Source organism: Oryzias melastigma, unplaced genomic scaffold (genome assembly GCF_002922805.2).
Source record: "Oryzias melastigma strain HK-1 unplaced genomic scaffold, ASM292280v2 sc00352, whole genome shotgun sequence".
Classification (NCBI taxonomy): domain Eukaryota; kingdom Metazoa; phylum Chordata; class Actinopteri; order Beloniformes; family Adrianichthyidae; genus Oryzias; species Oryzias melastigma.
The window spans coordinates 30,368-47,425 of NW_023416950.1; the positions used below are offsets into that span (position 1 = coordinate 30,368).

Below are 17,058 nucleotides of genomic sequence, written 5' to 3' on the forward strand. Positions count from 1 at the left end.
TTTGATTACATAATCCGATTCTGAAGAATTAAAACATTATTGATTAAAAAATATTTTTGAATTTAAAATGTTAATGATGAACAAGGTTCATGATGCGGTTAAAGATTAAAGTTTATATTTTATCTAAATTAGTTTATAAAAATGAGAGTTGTTTTTTTTTAGTTTCGGTTTCTAACAGGACCTGACAAGTTGATGAAAAGGTGGGAGTGTTTTGTGATGGAGAAGGAGGTGGGGCGTGAGCAGAGGAAAGTTTTTTTTTTGGCGGAAAAAAGAGGGAGGAACGAGCCGTTTGCAGGCAGCTGGTGGTTTTTCTGTTTTCGGGGTTGAGCGAGCGGAGGACGAAAAAACCCCCCAACGGATGGGGAGTTAGCTTGCTGCCGCCTTGAGGTTTGGAGAAAAAGTAAAAAACCTCGCAAGTCGGGAGCTGAGCGGGACGTTTTCCGGACTGACGGAGCTAATGCGGGCTCGGGAGACTGGTGAAGAGAAGCAACTCCGCGCGGCTGAGCCGTGAAGAAACGCGACGAGCGGCCGAGAGGAGCGGAGAGAGAGAGTGGACCGGGCGCAGCTGCGGAGGAGAGGTCAGGACGAGCATTTTGTTTCCGAGCAGCCAACAAGCCCGGAATTGAAGTGGACTTCAATTCGAAACAGGCCTGCAACGTTTTTTTTTTTGAGTCTTCCATTATTTCCTGCTTGAGCCTCCGGTACCGTGAGTGAGTACGAGTTTGAGGGGACTTTGGACTTTGGGGAAAACACCACTTTCGGTTATTTGGTGGACTATAATCAATATGTTTGTGGATTGTTATTTCTTTGTTTAACTAATTTCCTCACAGAACAATATAATATTTTCATCTGTAAATAATAAACAACGCCGTTTTAATTTTTTGCTAAAATAGTTTTGTCTCTGGGTTTATTGCTTTAAATATTCGTTGTATACTAAATAATACTGAACCCGAGCACCCGCCATCTCTATCCAGAAGGCGCCATGGGTGCTACATACTATATTATTCAAAGCATAAAAAAACGCAAAAAACATGTTTTTGTTGCCCTTCTCCAACCATGAGCCCCTGCCCCTCAAAAATCCTGTGCACATCCCAGCTTGCAAGGGTTAATCAAATGTACTGAAAAAGAGTTGGAAACAGAGCATGTCTTCAGTTTTTACAACATACTACATGCAAAAAAAAGAACTGTAAACAAGTGAAATCAAGGTTTTACATGTAAATATAAGACTCACTTGAGTGACAATAGTCAGTGAATGAGGATTTTTTTTTATTTTCTTTTTGGAAATGTCCTTGGGCCCATTTCAAGATTTAGGTTAAACAAATTTAGAGTTCAAACTCAGAGTTCACTGATTCATAATTTGAAAACTCAGTGTTTTCAGTTTCAGAACAGCTGAAAAGAGTTGATTAAATCAATTCTGAGTCGTTGGACTCGGAATCAGGTGCGAGTGTCGTGACTATTAAAAGCCCTGAGCAATGAAGCAAAGACAGCACGATTCACCATGGGCAATTGGAAACAACATTAGGACCTCATACTTCATGATGACAGGAATTGATGTGTTCCTATAAGCATATGCTGACTATGAGCAAATGTTCCGCAAGAAAAGCAACACAGCTGCAGCGGCAAAACTGAGAGAGTTGGTGGGGGAGAACATTGCTGCCAGAGTTAATGCGTACGTCTTTTGAATCATTTCAATTCAGAATTAGTACTTACATTTTTTCCGAATTGCTAAAACACTAAGTGCCATTCTCCAAACAAGCTCATCAATTGCTTTAACTCTTTTCTCAAAAACATCACTCTTTGGTCAAAACCTAAAACACAATTTGCAGTTAACACACAATTTTCAAAACTCCAATTCACTCTTTGCGAAACACAAGACACATTTTCACTTTTAAGACACAGTCGGCATTCACAACACACAAGGTGCAAAACATTAACACAAAGAGGCAAAACTCAAACTCTGTTCCAACAGAGGAGTCATCATTAACACACAACTGGTCAAAGCTGAAGACACTTTTTGCTAATCAACTGCACTGAATATAAAGGCAGTTCTGGAGCAACTAAACAGCTAATAATGAAAAATGGAAAACAGAGAAAGGCAATTGAGACCCAAACCCCCACCCAGACCTGCACCAAGGCAGTAATTTTCTCCATGTCTTCTATGTTATTTACTGTTTTCGTTTTGCTTTTTTAGTGTGTTTTTGAATTTGATTCAACGGACAGGACTCATGAGTTTATTTTTGTGGATGAGGCTGGTTTTAATCTGGCAAAAAAGAAGGAGCAGAGGTAGAAATATCATTGGTCAATGGGCCATAGTGCAAATCCCAGGTCAGCGTGGGGGAAATGTCACACTCTGTGCTGCTATCAGTAACCTGGGAGTTCTACATCGCCATGCTGTTTTGGGTCCTTACAACACACAGCATCTTCTAACCTTTTTGGATGGTCTTCGTGATGCTGTTTTGGCTCAATTGTTCAAGACAATGACAGGGACGATGCAGTTTTTGTTATTGTCTGGGACAATGTGAATTTTCAAAAGAGTCAGTTCATCAGACAGTGGTTCCACACAAATCCTCAGTTTGTATTTGTTTTTCTTCCACCGTATTCTCCTTTCCTTAACCCAATTGAAGAATTTTTTTCAGCTTGGCGTTGGAAGGTGTATGAGAGAGAACCTTACACTCAGGAAAACCTGTTGCAGGCCATGGACATGGCCTGTGATGACATTTCCATCGAGTCCTGTCAAGGCTGGATCAGGCACACAAGATCCTTTTTCCCCCGTTGTCTGGCTAGGGAGAATATTGCCTGTGATGTTGATGAAGTCCTCTGGCCTGACCCAGCACAGAGACAAGATGGTGAAATGTAATGAATTTAAATCTCTATTTATTGTGAAAATTAAAAAGAAATGGCAAATAAAAAATGAATCCCTGATACTTTTTACTGTTTAATTCATCTGGTGTGTGTGGGGGGGGCATAGCTCTTTGTAAAACATTTTGTGAACAGTGTCAAGTGTTTTGTTGTGTAGTGTGTTGTGATTGCTGCATGTTTGTTAGTTTTGACGACAGAGTCTTCATTATGAACTCATAGTGAGCTTCTGACTGAAGAGTCAAGAATTTTGTATATTTGGTTTATATTTTGAAAATTGCGTTTGGTGTTTTGGTGCGTAGTGTGTTGGATTTGATGCGTGTGTGTACGTTTTGACAACAGAGTCTTCATTTTGACCTCAAAGTGAGATTTTGATTCATGAGTTAAGTATTTTGTATATTTAGCTTATGTTTTGAAAATTGTGTTTGGTGTTTTGTTAAATTGGTCTAATGTTTCAGAAAATGTGTTTTAGCATTTGGAAAAAACTGTAATAATGTCATTTAATCATTTGTTAAGTAACAAATTGTTTTTGATCTGTCAATAGTTAGACGAGTAATCTCAGTTTTTAGCATCATAAAACTTCTCCGTAGCCGGGACACGTCAAACCCCGCCCTTTACAAGGCGGCCACGCTGACAATGGTTCTAACATTTGATATGCCTCCCGCAGCACAGTTGATGCTTTAACAGTTGTCTCCAGTGTTTAAGGTTTAAAGATTTCCATTTTTAAGCGTTTAAAAAGAGGAAAACAAAACTCTGTATTATTAATGACGAGTTTGTGGAAAGCGGTTTCACTCAAATAAAAATGAATTATGAAACACCAGTCAATCGACTCGTGTCCTCAAAATCCTCTCCTGATGTAAATAACATTTCCTCTGAATTGACCCAGCCTCCTTGTCTACGGGATCCTCTATGAATGGACATGTTATTTTGGTTTCTGCGTAGTGGAAACGTGAAGTTTCTAATGTGAATGTTCTCAAAATTTTAATAAGGAAGTCCTATTTGAACATTATTCGCTTCAAAAAGGGGCGGAGAGTGCAGGAAACTCCTGAAGGGAAGTTTCCTGAAGGAAACATGTTCCAGGCCAGGTTACGTTCAGTCATTTGCTATAACTGCAGTAAAGCTAGTTTTAGGTTTGATATTCGACCGCAGTCTTGCTATAGTGATGAACCCTTGAGTTCAGCTTAACCTGCGTCATGAAACAGGTTTGCTTTAACCCACTTTCATGGGTTTGAGTTTCCTCCGTTTCTAAAACTGGAAGCTCAAAGTTTTCCTCAACTTGGAGTTCACATACTCAGAGTTTCATCAAAACTTGCTTCTTGAAACGGACCCCTGCTCTAGCCATGGGTGTGTTTGTGGTCAATAACAAATGACACAAAATGTGGAATTACAACAGTGTTTATTTAGGAAAAATTTTACAAATAAAAATCAAGCATAAATTCAACTGAACATTTGTTTACCCAAAGTAATTAAACCCCAACTTTTATATAAGTAATGTCTACACAGAGAAAATATTTTAAATCAATCAAAAACAAACAAGTCAAAACAACAAAAACATAAACGAGAACCAAAACTAAAAACAGTTAAGTTTAACTTTGATTCAAGAGATTATCTTTAAAATCACAGGAGCAAATTGAGAAGTGTGTCTCTAAAAGCGTTAAAATATACAGACAATGAAAAAAAACAAATTTGATTTGAACTGAAACAAAAATGCAATGAGCAGAAACAAGTTACCATCACATAGTATACAACTTTAATTAACTTTAGATTTACCACATCTGGAATTATTTACAGATTTAAACCATTTTATATTTTACTGGAAAAGAAGAAGCATTTTAATGAACCAATCTCCAATCTGTGTTATTTATTTATTTATTGTTTGCTTTTAAAGGACAACATTTGTCTGTTTGCATGCTAAGTAAGTCTTGTTGACATGTTAATCCTTATTCATTTCTATAAAGAATTGCTAGGGTTTTTTTTAATTGTCATTAGAAAATTGCAATTTACAAGGGAAAAAATATTTTTTTGTCCTTAATTTGTTGAAGACTTGATTCCAAAACCTGTTGAGACAGAAAAATTAGATGATATCCATTTTTGTTTCCTAATGCAGTTTGTTCTACTGAGAGTAGCAGAGAAACATCTGCACTGATGACACTTATGTGGAGGACAGATCAGACTATCATGATCACACAAAAAAATCTACACACTAACAGGCACTGCTAAGAAGAAATGAAACAAATTTGTTCAACACACAAAGAAACTCACTGTTCAGAGAAGAGTTCAGCTCTTATTCATTTTTGTTCTGGAAGCATCTGCTGCTCGACCTCTTTGTTTTCTACAGCTGTGAGATCAGAAACTCTGTTAGTCTGCATCCTCATCTGAACTGAAGCTTCAATAAAACATGATAAGATTTATAGAAATACTTCTAAACAGGTCAGTTTAAATAAAGAGAAATACTTGACACAACATAAGAATAAGGAAGAAAAGGAAGAAGGAAAAAAAGCTTTACTTACGAGAGGGTGGACGCTTGGCTAAAATGAAAAAAAAAAAAAGTTTGAAAATTATTTAAAATGTTTTCCTTTCGTTAGTAAATTATACTTCTAATTTTGTTAAACTGGATCTGGGCTAAAGATAAGTGGAGATAAATACAACTAAAATAATTGTTTTAATCTTGGAAACAAAAATAATAACTCACCGTTCCTTCTCTTGAAAAGGATGAATGCAACCAGAGCACAAACAATAGCGATAACCACAGCAACAGCAACACCAATGATCACCATCTGATTGGAAGACTCTGTGGGTGGCTTCCAACCTGTGAGCCGGAAAAAAATCATGAACAGATGAAAAAAACCTCTAAGAGTCAAAATAATAACACTGTTGTCAAAGTGAAGTTAACCCTGTAATGACCTGCTAACTGGTCTTCCCAGAAGGAGGGTATCAAACCTTGAACAACTGCAGAACTCCCCTGCATATATGCTGACAAAGACCAGAGAGCAGAAACCTGGAACGCTCATTTTAAAACCAGTGCATACCTTACATATTCAGGATTGATTTAAAGTTCATTTATTGGTTTATTAATATGTTATAGTCTTGAGCATTCAAATCTATCTGATATGATTTTTTAACATGACTCATTGCGAGTCTTCACTGAGTTTTTACAGACCTCGCCTGTGGACCAAACTCCCAGAAAGCCTCAGGGCCGAAGAGACTGTTCATGTTTTTAAAAGAAGGCTCCAGACCTCCCTTTTTCATCTGGCTTTTAGATGAAAATTAGGGATATATTAATTTGATATTCAAATAATTTTATACATTCATACTTTTTCTACCTAAATAATTTGATCTTTTTATTCATCGTTTGTGATTTATATCGATCTGTTAAGGTTTATTTATACATTAATCAGGTAACTACCGTATTTTCCGGACTATAAGTCGCGGTTTTTTTCATAGATTGAATGTCCCTGCGACTTATACTCCAGTGCGACTTATATACGAATTTTTAATGATGAGATATGGACCGTAAGTCTAGAGTGCCCTCTTATGGTGATCTTTGCAATTACTTTATTTACTTTAGTTATTCAGACGTGACACAGAGGACGAAGAATTTAAGGGATTTAGTGATATGGAGTGAGATTATGGGCAATTAATTACAGTAAAGATACAAAGTTGATGAGTTCTTGAGGCTATAGTTAAATAAAACTGTTATGTTATATAAATGCTACACCTTTTCGTTTTTTTCATGATGCTAATATGTGAATATGTGTTGACACATATTCAGCCTGTTTTCTATTCACTTATGAATGTTATAACTTACCTTCCAGGATGATGTAATATCGTTTTTTTCAACCAGTTTGTAAAATAAATTACTTGAAAAAAATGCGACTTATACTCCAGTGCGACTTATGTATGCTTTTTTCCTTTTCATTATGCATTTTTTGGCCCCTGCGACTTATACTCCGGTGCGACTTATAGTCCGAAAAATACGGTAATCTGTTTTCATTGTTATGTATTTTATTTCCTTTTACATTTGTTTTGACTCCTGTGTTGTCCACAGAGGGATCCTTCATACAGTATTTTGAGCATTTCCATTGTTAAATTGACCCATTAAACCACATGTGTCAGAGTCAAGGCCCGGGGACCGGATCCGGCCCACTTGGTGATTATATCCAGCCCACCAGATAAAATGTAATCACTTGAAAACAGAGTTAAGAAATCTCTGGTAAATATCTTAATTGTTTTCTCAGCGTGTTTAAATTTTTGTTTACAACTAGGTGACAACATTGACATGTTCATAACATTTACTTCTATGCAATTAAATTTTCTTAAAAGAAATTCAGAAAAAGCTCAAGAAGTACAACACCTTAAGTATTTCTGTATAAAATGCTGTTATAATTTCTGTTTGTTCTGTAAAGCCTGAAAACATTAGAATTTATTTGCTGAATAAATGCTTTCTTTTAAATGGAAATTAACAAACAGTTTAGTGGTCTATTTTAGTGTCCTCTTCTTAAACTTGAAAGCTTTTGCATTCATTTTCAGCTTAGTTATTAAAAAAAAACTATTTGCATGATTCTCATTGCATCTGTTATGTTGAAAGAGGGATAGTAAATACATGCTAAAATTTAAACAACCTGCTGATAATTACACACTTCTGTTTTGTGCCACAGAACATTCAAATTTAATTAGTTATTTGGTTTATTCCTTGTGCAACCCTAGGCGTATTTACATTAAAAGTGGGGTAATCTTAGCTCCACAAGATACCACACTGTGCTTTTTTTTCAAGGATTTTTTATCTTCACTGGTGTCTGTGGCAGACATACATCCTGTCCACTTTTGTCATGGGAGGAATCACACATCAATATAAGGGTAGAGTCATCTGGACCCCATAAGAGAGCACGAGGGTTAAATTGAGATATTTATTGTTATCGCACAATATGAAAAAACCTATATGGAGATATAAAAAAATTTACATATTGCCCAGCCATTATTCATATATATATATATATATATATATATTAGTGCTGTGAATGTTGACACGTTAATGCTTATTTAATAAAACATAATTAATTCATCAATATTTATTCACAAACGCGCTCAGGCATCCTGCTGTGCAGCTGTGAGATCAGCGTAATAAAACTTCTTTTTTTTTTAATATTCTGTGATTGAGATTTTATGAAATTGAAGAGATAATGCTGGTGTGTCGTGGGATTTCTGTCAACAAAAAAATGTGCCTTAGCTCAAAATTTAATTTCCCAACCTGGGATGAATAAAGTATTTCTATTCTAGTATTTCTATTCTAAAAAATGCTGAAAAAGACTGCTCTAGAACACAGAAAGAAAAACTACTCTAGAACATGGAAAAACAAATTGGTTTAATATTAATTCCTACAACTTTAATGATACCTTCATTGGTGCTGATCTTTGTTTTCTCCAGTCTAGTAGTGAAGTCGTCTTTGACTCCAGAGAGCTGAAACACACATTCATATCCCTGCATTTCTTCTTCTGATGGAAGTTGGAGATCAACGCTCATCTGGAAAGTTCCATCATTGTTGGGGAGGATCTGTCCTTTCTCCACTCCTTCATGGATCTCCTCTCCATCTTTCCTCCACAGCAGTTCAGCTCTGTTAGGATAGAAACCTGTAGCATGACAGCTGATGGGAGAGGAGGAGGACTTCTGGAGGAGAGACACTGAAGGAGACTCTGGAGGAAGAAGAAAGTTTGAATGAAAGGTTTCTGTATTTATATTTGAGCAATATTTCACTTATTCCCTCATTTTGGTAATTTAAAATATTGTTTAATTCTGACCAAATAATGTCAGTAGCAAATCAAAAGGAAAAATAGTTAAAAGGTTTTAAAAAGAAGAGAATAGTGAGAAATATAATTCTTGGATTTAAATAGAAAAACAGAGAAAAAAATCATAATTTAGCATTAAAACATACCAGGACAGATGAACATAAGTACAATTTTTCAAAACACAGAGAGGATCATGAAAGTTTACCTGTTCTTATCAGAGAGCTCTTTCCATATTCCAAATATTTCTTTAGCCACTCAGGACAAATCTCGACTAAGTACGTCTTTGTTCCTGACATGAAATCTGTGTCATTTTCCCAACTGTGTTTGGTGACGACAGCCTTCTGTTTTGGAGCAACCCACGATTCTTGCTTCTGATCAAGATTAATGAAGTCTTCTCCATCATAACCAAACTGATAATAACTTTTGACCTCTCCAGTTTCATCATCCCACTCACAGCCACACATCCTTTGATACACATGAAGACCTGAAAGATAAAACACAAAGAACCTCAGTCAATTTGAACTATTTAACTAAAAAAGATTATTCATACAGAATGCATATACAAAAGTTACATTTAAGACTTTTTAAGACCATTCAAAACGAAATTTAAGACTGTATATTTAAACAAAATGAACAAAATATTAGTGCTGTGTTTGGACAGTGGCTGAATAAAACAGCCTGAGCACACTAATGTCCAAAATTCTCTATACATTTTTTTGTCTGCTCCTGATTCACAATAATTTGAATAAAGAAATAGACAGAAACACCGTTTTAAATGTAATCTTCTTTATACATATCATCCATCAGGAAAAAATGCAACAAGAACATGTTAAAAACATAAAATAATCAGATTGTCATTGGAATGGGTCTTAAAATTGACTCTTTTTTTAAGATGTATTCACACCAAATGCGATTTGAACGACCCGCCCCTGTTTCACCGCACAGTGACTTTGCTGCTCGCCGCCTGTTAAAAATGTGTTCCTGAGCTTGACGCTACGGCCGCGTGTGGAAGGAGCAACCAGCCAAAGTTTGGAACCTGATCACCACATGAAGCGGTGTCTGTGGATATGTCACTTATAATGTATGGAAGACATGGATGATGTTGAGAGATCAGCTTTATTTATTGTGAATAGTTCTATAAAAACATCAGTAATCACATCTCTGTCTGGTTTTTGAGATAATGCATAGTGGCTGTCTGTCAACCGGCATATCAAATGAGCGAGCTCCGCTGACGAGGCTGTGGTGTGACATTCTGGTGATCTGTCGAGGGAGTATCCAGCCTTCACCCAACAGTAACCTGGTGGAACTCTGGTAACTCTGCGGCGGAGGTGGGACCAAGTCATTGTTTTGCAAGTTTCAAGTAATTCTCAAGTCTTTTTTCTCAAGTCCAAGTCAAGTCACAAATCCTACTATTAATGTTTCAAGTCCTTCCAAAAACAGAGTAACAATAATTCCACGGATCATGTATGCTTGAACTGTATTTTGAAACCATATTAGGTAAATTGCCCTCTGAGCTCATGCATCGCCACTTCACAAATCCAAAATGATTTCTGTATAACAAAAAGCCAGTTTAGCAAATTTTAAATGTAGTAAGCCGAAGATGACAGGGAACCAAGTCACTCTGATCCATCAGGTCTCTGAACTAGAATCTGTTGCTGCGACGTTCACCAGAACTTTTGCTCACTTTGCCGACAACATTTTGACAGAGGCTCTGTGCATGACCCGCTACAGTTCCACTGCTTCACTCGTTCTTGAGCCGCTACGAAGCTCCACAATCCACGTTTTTATATGATGCTGGCAGCAACATAACACAGAGTTTTGGTTTAATACCCATTCCAAGTCAAAACTAAGTAATTTATGTCTCATAACAACCAAAACCCCGAGGCTTACTAAACATTTGACAGATCTTGTTGTTGTTTTGATCGTGGTGTAGAGCTGCTCAAAGAGGCTCAGTGTGCTCTGCTGCTAACTGCAATTTGTAGAAGCACTGGTAACATAAAGTCAAAACACGCTAACCTTCAGTTTGGTTGAAGCGCGGCTTTAAAACTTCAATGTCAGTAATGAAGGTTTGCTGTGCTGCCAGAAGGGCTCCGGTTTCTTTCTCCCAGTCCTGTAGATCCTTGGCCTCCTTCATCCAGTTCTGTTTGGGCAGATTCACTTTGATGTTGCTGTCGAAATAAGTAACCTGGACATCATCAATCATGAAGACAGTCACAAACTCTGGGAAGTTTGGGACTTGTGAGGGCGCAGTGTCGAAGAACTTCAGAGAGTGAGGAGCTGAAAGAAAAATGTAATTTGAGTTTATACGATTTAATCTTAAAAAAAAACAAGCACATTTCTATGAATGCAGTGACATTAAATAAAAGGAGATTTACTAAATTCAAAAGCAGAATTCAGTGGTGTAACTTTACTTTGAAGATCTTTAAGTTCAGTGCAATCCAATTCAAATTCATTGAACAGTCACAAAAGCTATATTATGTTCAAATTATAATCCACCTACAACAATGAAGATGGCTATTTTAAAGGCCAGATTACTTTTAAACAAGCCTTTTATCATTAATGATCTGATTTTAGACCATGATTTAACTTGTTTGTTTTTAACTGAAACCTGATTTTCCAGTTATTCTCACTGAGGATTCCCCACCTAAATTTAAGATTTTATTTACTATCAGGGGGAAAGAAAGGTGGTGGTACCGCATTTATACCTCACAAAAACGCAAAGGTTGCAGCACACACACTCATTTGACAACACCCACGATCTTCTTGCAAAGAATAGTAGATTCTCTACATACAGTATTCCTCTTATTCGCAATGGTTGAGTACCGGAGACACGCACACACACACACACACACCCACACACATACACACATACATTAGTTCCCGTCTCTATGTCTACCCGACCCCCGTGGCTGAAGAATGTCCGTTACCGATCTGAACTCATCAAAAACACTTTTGATCTGCTTTATAACGCATTTATTAAAGAACATCGGAGTGTTGATCAACATGAAGAGATTTTTTTTCCTTTTTAATTCAGAACAATAGACTGTTCTTCAGCACAGCTCCAGATTATAATGATCCTCTGCAGTTATCTTTTTCATTTTCCCTCCGTTTCTGAGTCAGGTGATGCAGCTTCTCTTTCACTGTTTTGACACACAGCTACGTCATCAGTCTACACCCCGTATAGGCTTTCATGGTCCAACGCTCAATGGAAACCAGGACCGTTCTAAACCAGCCAAGAGGGGACTGAGTTGGTCCGGACCACTTAGTGGAAACGAGGCATTACACTCTGGTTCTGGTGGGCGCTGTGGTGATGTTCTGTGGTTGATCTGCTGCTGGTTTAAGAGATTCCTGATCTATTGTTTCCTCACAGCAGATCCAAGCTTTACCTTTCTTCTACAATTATAGTCATTTATTCCTGCTTGTATGTGGGGCAAAGTGGGGTTGCTTTTAATTTTTCTTCTTTTTGTATTTTATGTTCGTTTTTAATTGGAAAGCACTCTGAGCTGCAACAGAAAAAAAGTGCTTTTAATAAAGATTGATTGATAAGTTCAGTTTGTTAAAAAATAATAATAATAAAAAAAGTCAGATTAAACCTGCCTCTGTACAGAACAGTCTTTTTAAAGCTATTAGTTTTAGCTTTTGGTAAAGTGAAATAATCATCCTTAGCATGTAGAACAGTTATAAAATTTAAGGTTTCTATAAATAATAAATGGTGTTCTTGTTACAATAATGTTCCTGATGAAAAGTAATAATGAATAAATTAATCTGTCCTTTACTTGTAGTGTAATTGTTTATGTATGATATTAGTTCTATAGGTGCGTCCAAGTGCTATCTGTGCTGCGCTGTTTTGTAACTTTCCAACTTTGTTTAATAGTGTTAATGTGGCCGTGGACCAAATTACCAGACGGTTGTCTATATTCGAAAAAGTGAAAAAGTGTGAACAGTTGTGGTATTAACATAAAATTTTCACAGATGAATCCGGGAACACGGCACGACAGCACGGAGGCAGGAGCAGCTGCACGCTGAAAACTCTATTTACTCCAAAAAGAGTAAATATTGTTAAAAACAATTCCTGATCGTGCCGCCGAAAAAACCCCCAGTGACGGACGATTCGGAAGATACAGAGAAGCTGCTTGATTTGATGCTGGAAGAAGTTCGAGCCCTCAAGAAGCAGTACCAGGACCTTGCGGACAGGCTGGAGGATGGGAGGCAGCTCCGAGCTCTGCATGAGCAGACTGTCAACCGATTGGATAACTTGGACAAACGAATGGATGACCAAGAACAAAATTCCAGGATTAATGATGTGATCATCACCGGATTGAAAATCAAGCCCCGGTCGTATGCACATGCAGCGACTGCAGGGAACGGAGAAGAATCTGAAGAGGAGACGTGCTCCGTGGAGCAACAGGTGGAAGATTTCCTGAAGTCCAAAGGAATTTCTCTGGACACAAACAACCTTGAGATCTGCCGTCCACTCCCAAAGAGAAGAGAGACCGACAGACCTGCGATTCTCATGAGGTTTGTCAATCGGAAGCACAAAGTTGCTTTATTGAAGCAAGGAAGAAAATTTTGAAGGGATCCAACGTCTTTATCAATGAGAACCTCACTAAACACAATGCTGACATCGCCCGAAGAGCCCGCTACCTGAGAAAAATTGGAAAATTCCAAAACACCTGGACACGTGATGGGAAAGTCTTGGCCAAGCTTTGTGGCTCTCCTGAGCAAGCCAAGGTCATCATTATCAGAAGCCTGGATTATTATTTATTTGTATTTAGTTCTCCATGCTTTTGTTGATGCAGTTCCATTCACATGTTGTTCTTCTTTCCCACTCTCCTCTGGGGAGCGGGAGAGATTTCAGATGCCCGGTGGATCGCCCACGCTCCCACTCTTGGCCGTGGACCACGCCCCCGACACCATCCTGCATGTCTGAGTGAGAGTGATTCCTGCTGGGTCGTCTGTCCTCCTGCTCCTGGTCGTGGACTGCACTTCTGCTTCATCTTAACTATGGACTTCATCATCACTCGTCCCTCAGCTTTATCTGAATGAACTCTTAGATACGTAGTTGTAGAAGCTAATTTTTCTTTAACTGTTCTGGTATCGCCTGTCCGTCCTGGGATAGGATCTCTCCTTCATGTGGGAATCCCTAAGGTTTCTTCTTTTTTTCCTGACTCAGGTTTTTTAGGAGTTTTTCCTTACCGGGAGGGAGGGTCTAAGGGCAGGGATAACCAGTTTATGTAGTCTGTTTAGTTTTTAACAATTGTTTATATTTTGAAGCCCAATGAGGCAAATCTCTTTGTGATTTTGGGCTATATAAATAAAATTGAATTGAATTGAATTGAATTGGAGGAGCTGGAGAAGTTTGTTCCCACTGCAGTCTAAACAAGAGATAAGTATGAATGCTGGTCTACGAGGTGAGGAGACAAACTTCACCAACAATGGCTGATAAAAACAACACAATCTCTATAACAGTCAACTGTGAGCACAACTCTCAGAGAGATCTGAACTGTCAGCAACCTGACCTTCATATATTCAATGATCATGATAACAACCAGCAAGATGACATAGACCCTGATCAATTCTTTTCCACTGTTAATCTGGACTGCAAATATTATAGCATAGATGACTTTAAAAACTCTGTTAACCCAGAAGGAAGACTGTCAATCATCCACTTTAACAGCAGAAGTATGTACACCAACTTTGGAGACATCAAGGGCTATTTGCAGAATCTGGAACGTTCCTTTAACATCATAACCATATCTGAAACTTGGTTTAGCTGTGACAAGGATGCTGACTTTGAATTGGAAAACTACGAACTTCGTTTTGTGAACAGAGTAAACAAAAAAGGTGGAGGAGTCGCAATTTATGTGCAAAAAAATAAGAATTTCACAGTAATGGATAAAATGTCAGTTGCAGTGGATGGATTACTGGAATGTATTACAATTGAAGTATGTAATGAATCAGGGAAAAATGTCATTGTCAGCTGTATATACAGGTCACCAGGGTCAAGCTTAGAAGTGTTCAGTGACTGGATGGAAAAAATGTTTCACTCTCAAAATAACAAAATATTGTTTATCTGTGGAGATTTCAATATAGATCTGATAAACCCAGGCAACCATAAAGCAACAGATGACTTTATAAGCAGAATGTACAGTATGAGTTTATATCCAACCATAACTAGACCCAGCAGAATCACTACTCAAAGTACTACTCTTATTGATAATATATTCACAAATAATGTAGAAAACACTTATATGAGTGGACTTGTGATTTGTGACATAACTGATCATTTACCAGTTTTTACACTATCTGACATCAATATAAAAACAAAGAAAAATTTTCGCCCTCATTAAAGAATCGAAACCCTCTACCTGCCAGCTTGATCCTCTTCCGACATTCTTAGTCAAATCCTGTCTCACACAACTGCTCCCCTTTATCACTTCCATTATTCATTCTTCCCTAACAACCGGTATTGTGCCCTCATTATTCAAAACTGCAGCCGTAAAACCAATTTTAAAAAAACTGGTTCAGATCCGAATATTCTTAGGAATTTCCCACCGCTCTCCAACTTGCCCTTCCTTTCAAAAACACTTGAGAAAACTGTCGCCTCTCAACTCCAACAGCACCTTCAACATAACTGTCTCTTTGGACCCTTTCAATCAGGTTTTCGTCCCGCCCACAGCACCGAAACTGCACTCCTGAAAATCACCAACGATCTTCTTGTCGCTGCTGATTCAGGACTCGTCACTATTCTCATTCTCCTTGATCTGAGTGCGACCTTCGATACTATTTCTCATTCTATTCTCCTCCAAAGACTCTCCTCCCTCGGTATCACTTCAACCCCCCTTCGATGGTTTCATTCCTATTTCTCTGGCCGCACTCAGTTCATCCAGCTAAAATCTTTCCGTTCTGATTCTTCCCCTGTTTCCTCCGGTGTTCCCCAAGGCTCTGTCCTTGGTCCTCTTTTATTCATCACTTACCTCCTTCCACTCGGCAACATCTTCCGTAAATTCAAAATCAGCTTCCATTGTTTCGCGGATGACACCCAGCTCTATCTCTCCAGTAAACCAAACTCCTCCCTCCCACCCTCCTCCCTAACATCTTGTTTGCATGAAATAAAAAACTGGTTCATCAAAAACTTTCTTAAACTCAATAGCGATAAAACAGAATTATTACTTGTTGCATCTAAATCCACACTTTCCAAGATCTCAAATTTTACACTTTCTATTGACTCCACATCAGTCTCCCCCTCCCCCCCAGGTAAAGAGCCTGGGTGTCATCCTTGACAGTTCCCTTTCCTTTCAACCGCATATTAATAACATTACCCGATGTGCTCATTTTCATCTGCGCAATATTAATCGTCTTCGTCCCTCTCTCACTGTCGATTCCGCTTCTATATTGGTCAATAGTCTGGTCACTTCTCGCATCGACTACTGCAACGCACTTCTGTCCGGTCTACCTCAAAAAACTCTCAATAAACTCCAACTGGTTCAGAACTCAGCCGCTCGCATTATTTCCAGAACTCCACCGTTTCATCACATCACCCCCGTCCTCCAACAGCTCCACTGGCTTCCTGTCAAATTCAGAGTTCAATTTAAACTTCTCCTCCTCACCTTCAAAGCGCTCCATGACCTGGCCCCGCGTTATCTATCTGAGCTCCTCCATATTTACACTCCCGTCCGTACACTGGTCTTCTTCCACCCTCCAACTCTCCGTACCCCCCATCCGTCTGGTCACCCTGGGGAGCCGAGCCTTCAGCCACTCGGCCCCCACACTATGAAACTCACTCCCACCTGATCTCCGGACCACTGATTCATTACCCGTGTTTAAGTCCAAACTCAAAACATACATGTTTAAATCTGCCTTTTCTGTCTGATCTCACGACCATTTATCCTGTGGCTGATTCTATTTTATTTTATTTTTTATTTTTTTTATTTTAATTTTTTTTTAATTTTATTTTGTGTTTCTGTTTTTAGGATGTATTTACTTGTCTTGATTTTATTCGTTCTCATTGTAATGTACAGTGTCCTTGAGTGACCAGAAAGGCGCTTTGAAATAAAATGTATTATTGTTATTATTATTAAAATAATCAAAGAATCTGTCTATAAAAGGTTAAGAAATGAAAAAAACAATGAACTCTCTTAATAATGACTTAACCAGACAAAACTGGAACTCTGTGTACAGAGAGAAAGATGGGGACACTGCTTAGACATGTTTTTTAGAAATATTTATCTCACTATATAACAAGAATTGTCCAATTTATCAAATCAAGAACAAATTTGCTAAATGTCCCTGGTTAACCACTGGTCTACAAAATGCTTGTAAAAAGAAAAATAACCTCTATAAAAAGTTCTTAAAACAAAGATCGAGAGAAAATGAACAGAGATACAAATCCTACAAAAATAAACTGACTGAAATAACA

General features: G+C 38.0%; 1 protein-coding gene across 1 annotated transcript; it reads right to left on the reverse strand.

The window, feature by feature from the left end:
* Nucleotides 1–4,235: 4,235 nt before the first annotated feature.
* LOC112140148 (major histocompatibility complex class I-related gene protein) lies at nucleotides 4,236–11,513 on the reverse strand. Its single transcript, XM_024263035.2, has 8 exons — nucleotides 11,504–11,513; nucleotides 10,656–10,916; nucleotides 8,845–9,123; nucleotides 8,250–8,546; nucleotides 5,549–5,665; nucleotides 5,367–5,384; nucleotides 5,119–5,194; nucleotides 4,236–4,913 (listed from the first exon to the last, which is right to left on the reverse strand). The coding sequence occupies exons 1-7, from the start codon at nucleotides 11,511–11,513 to the stop codon at nucleotides 5,145–5,147; spliced, it is 1,032 nt and encodes a 343-aa protein (XP_024118803.1). The 3' UTR covers nucleotides 4,236–4,913; nucleotides 5,119–5,144.
* Nucleotides 11,514–17,058: the final 5,545 nt, after the last annotated feature.

What these genes read in the sequence shown, in the direction of transcription:
- LOC112140148 (XM_024263035.2), bottom strand. An exon ending in GCGCTTCAACCAAACTGAAG is followed by an intron (nt 9,124 to 10,655) that starts GTTAGCGTGTTT and finishes TTTATCTTTCAG; the next exon opens with GTCTTCATGTGTATCAAAGG. An exon ending in GAGCTCTCTGATAAGAACAG is followed by an intron (nt 8,547 to 8,844) that starts GTAAACTTTCAT and finishes TTCTTCCTCCAG; the next exon opens with AGTCTCCTTCAGTGTCTCTC.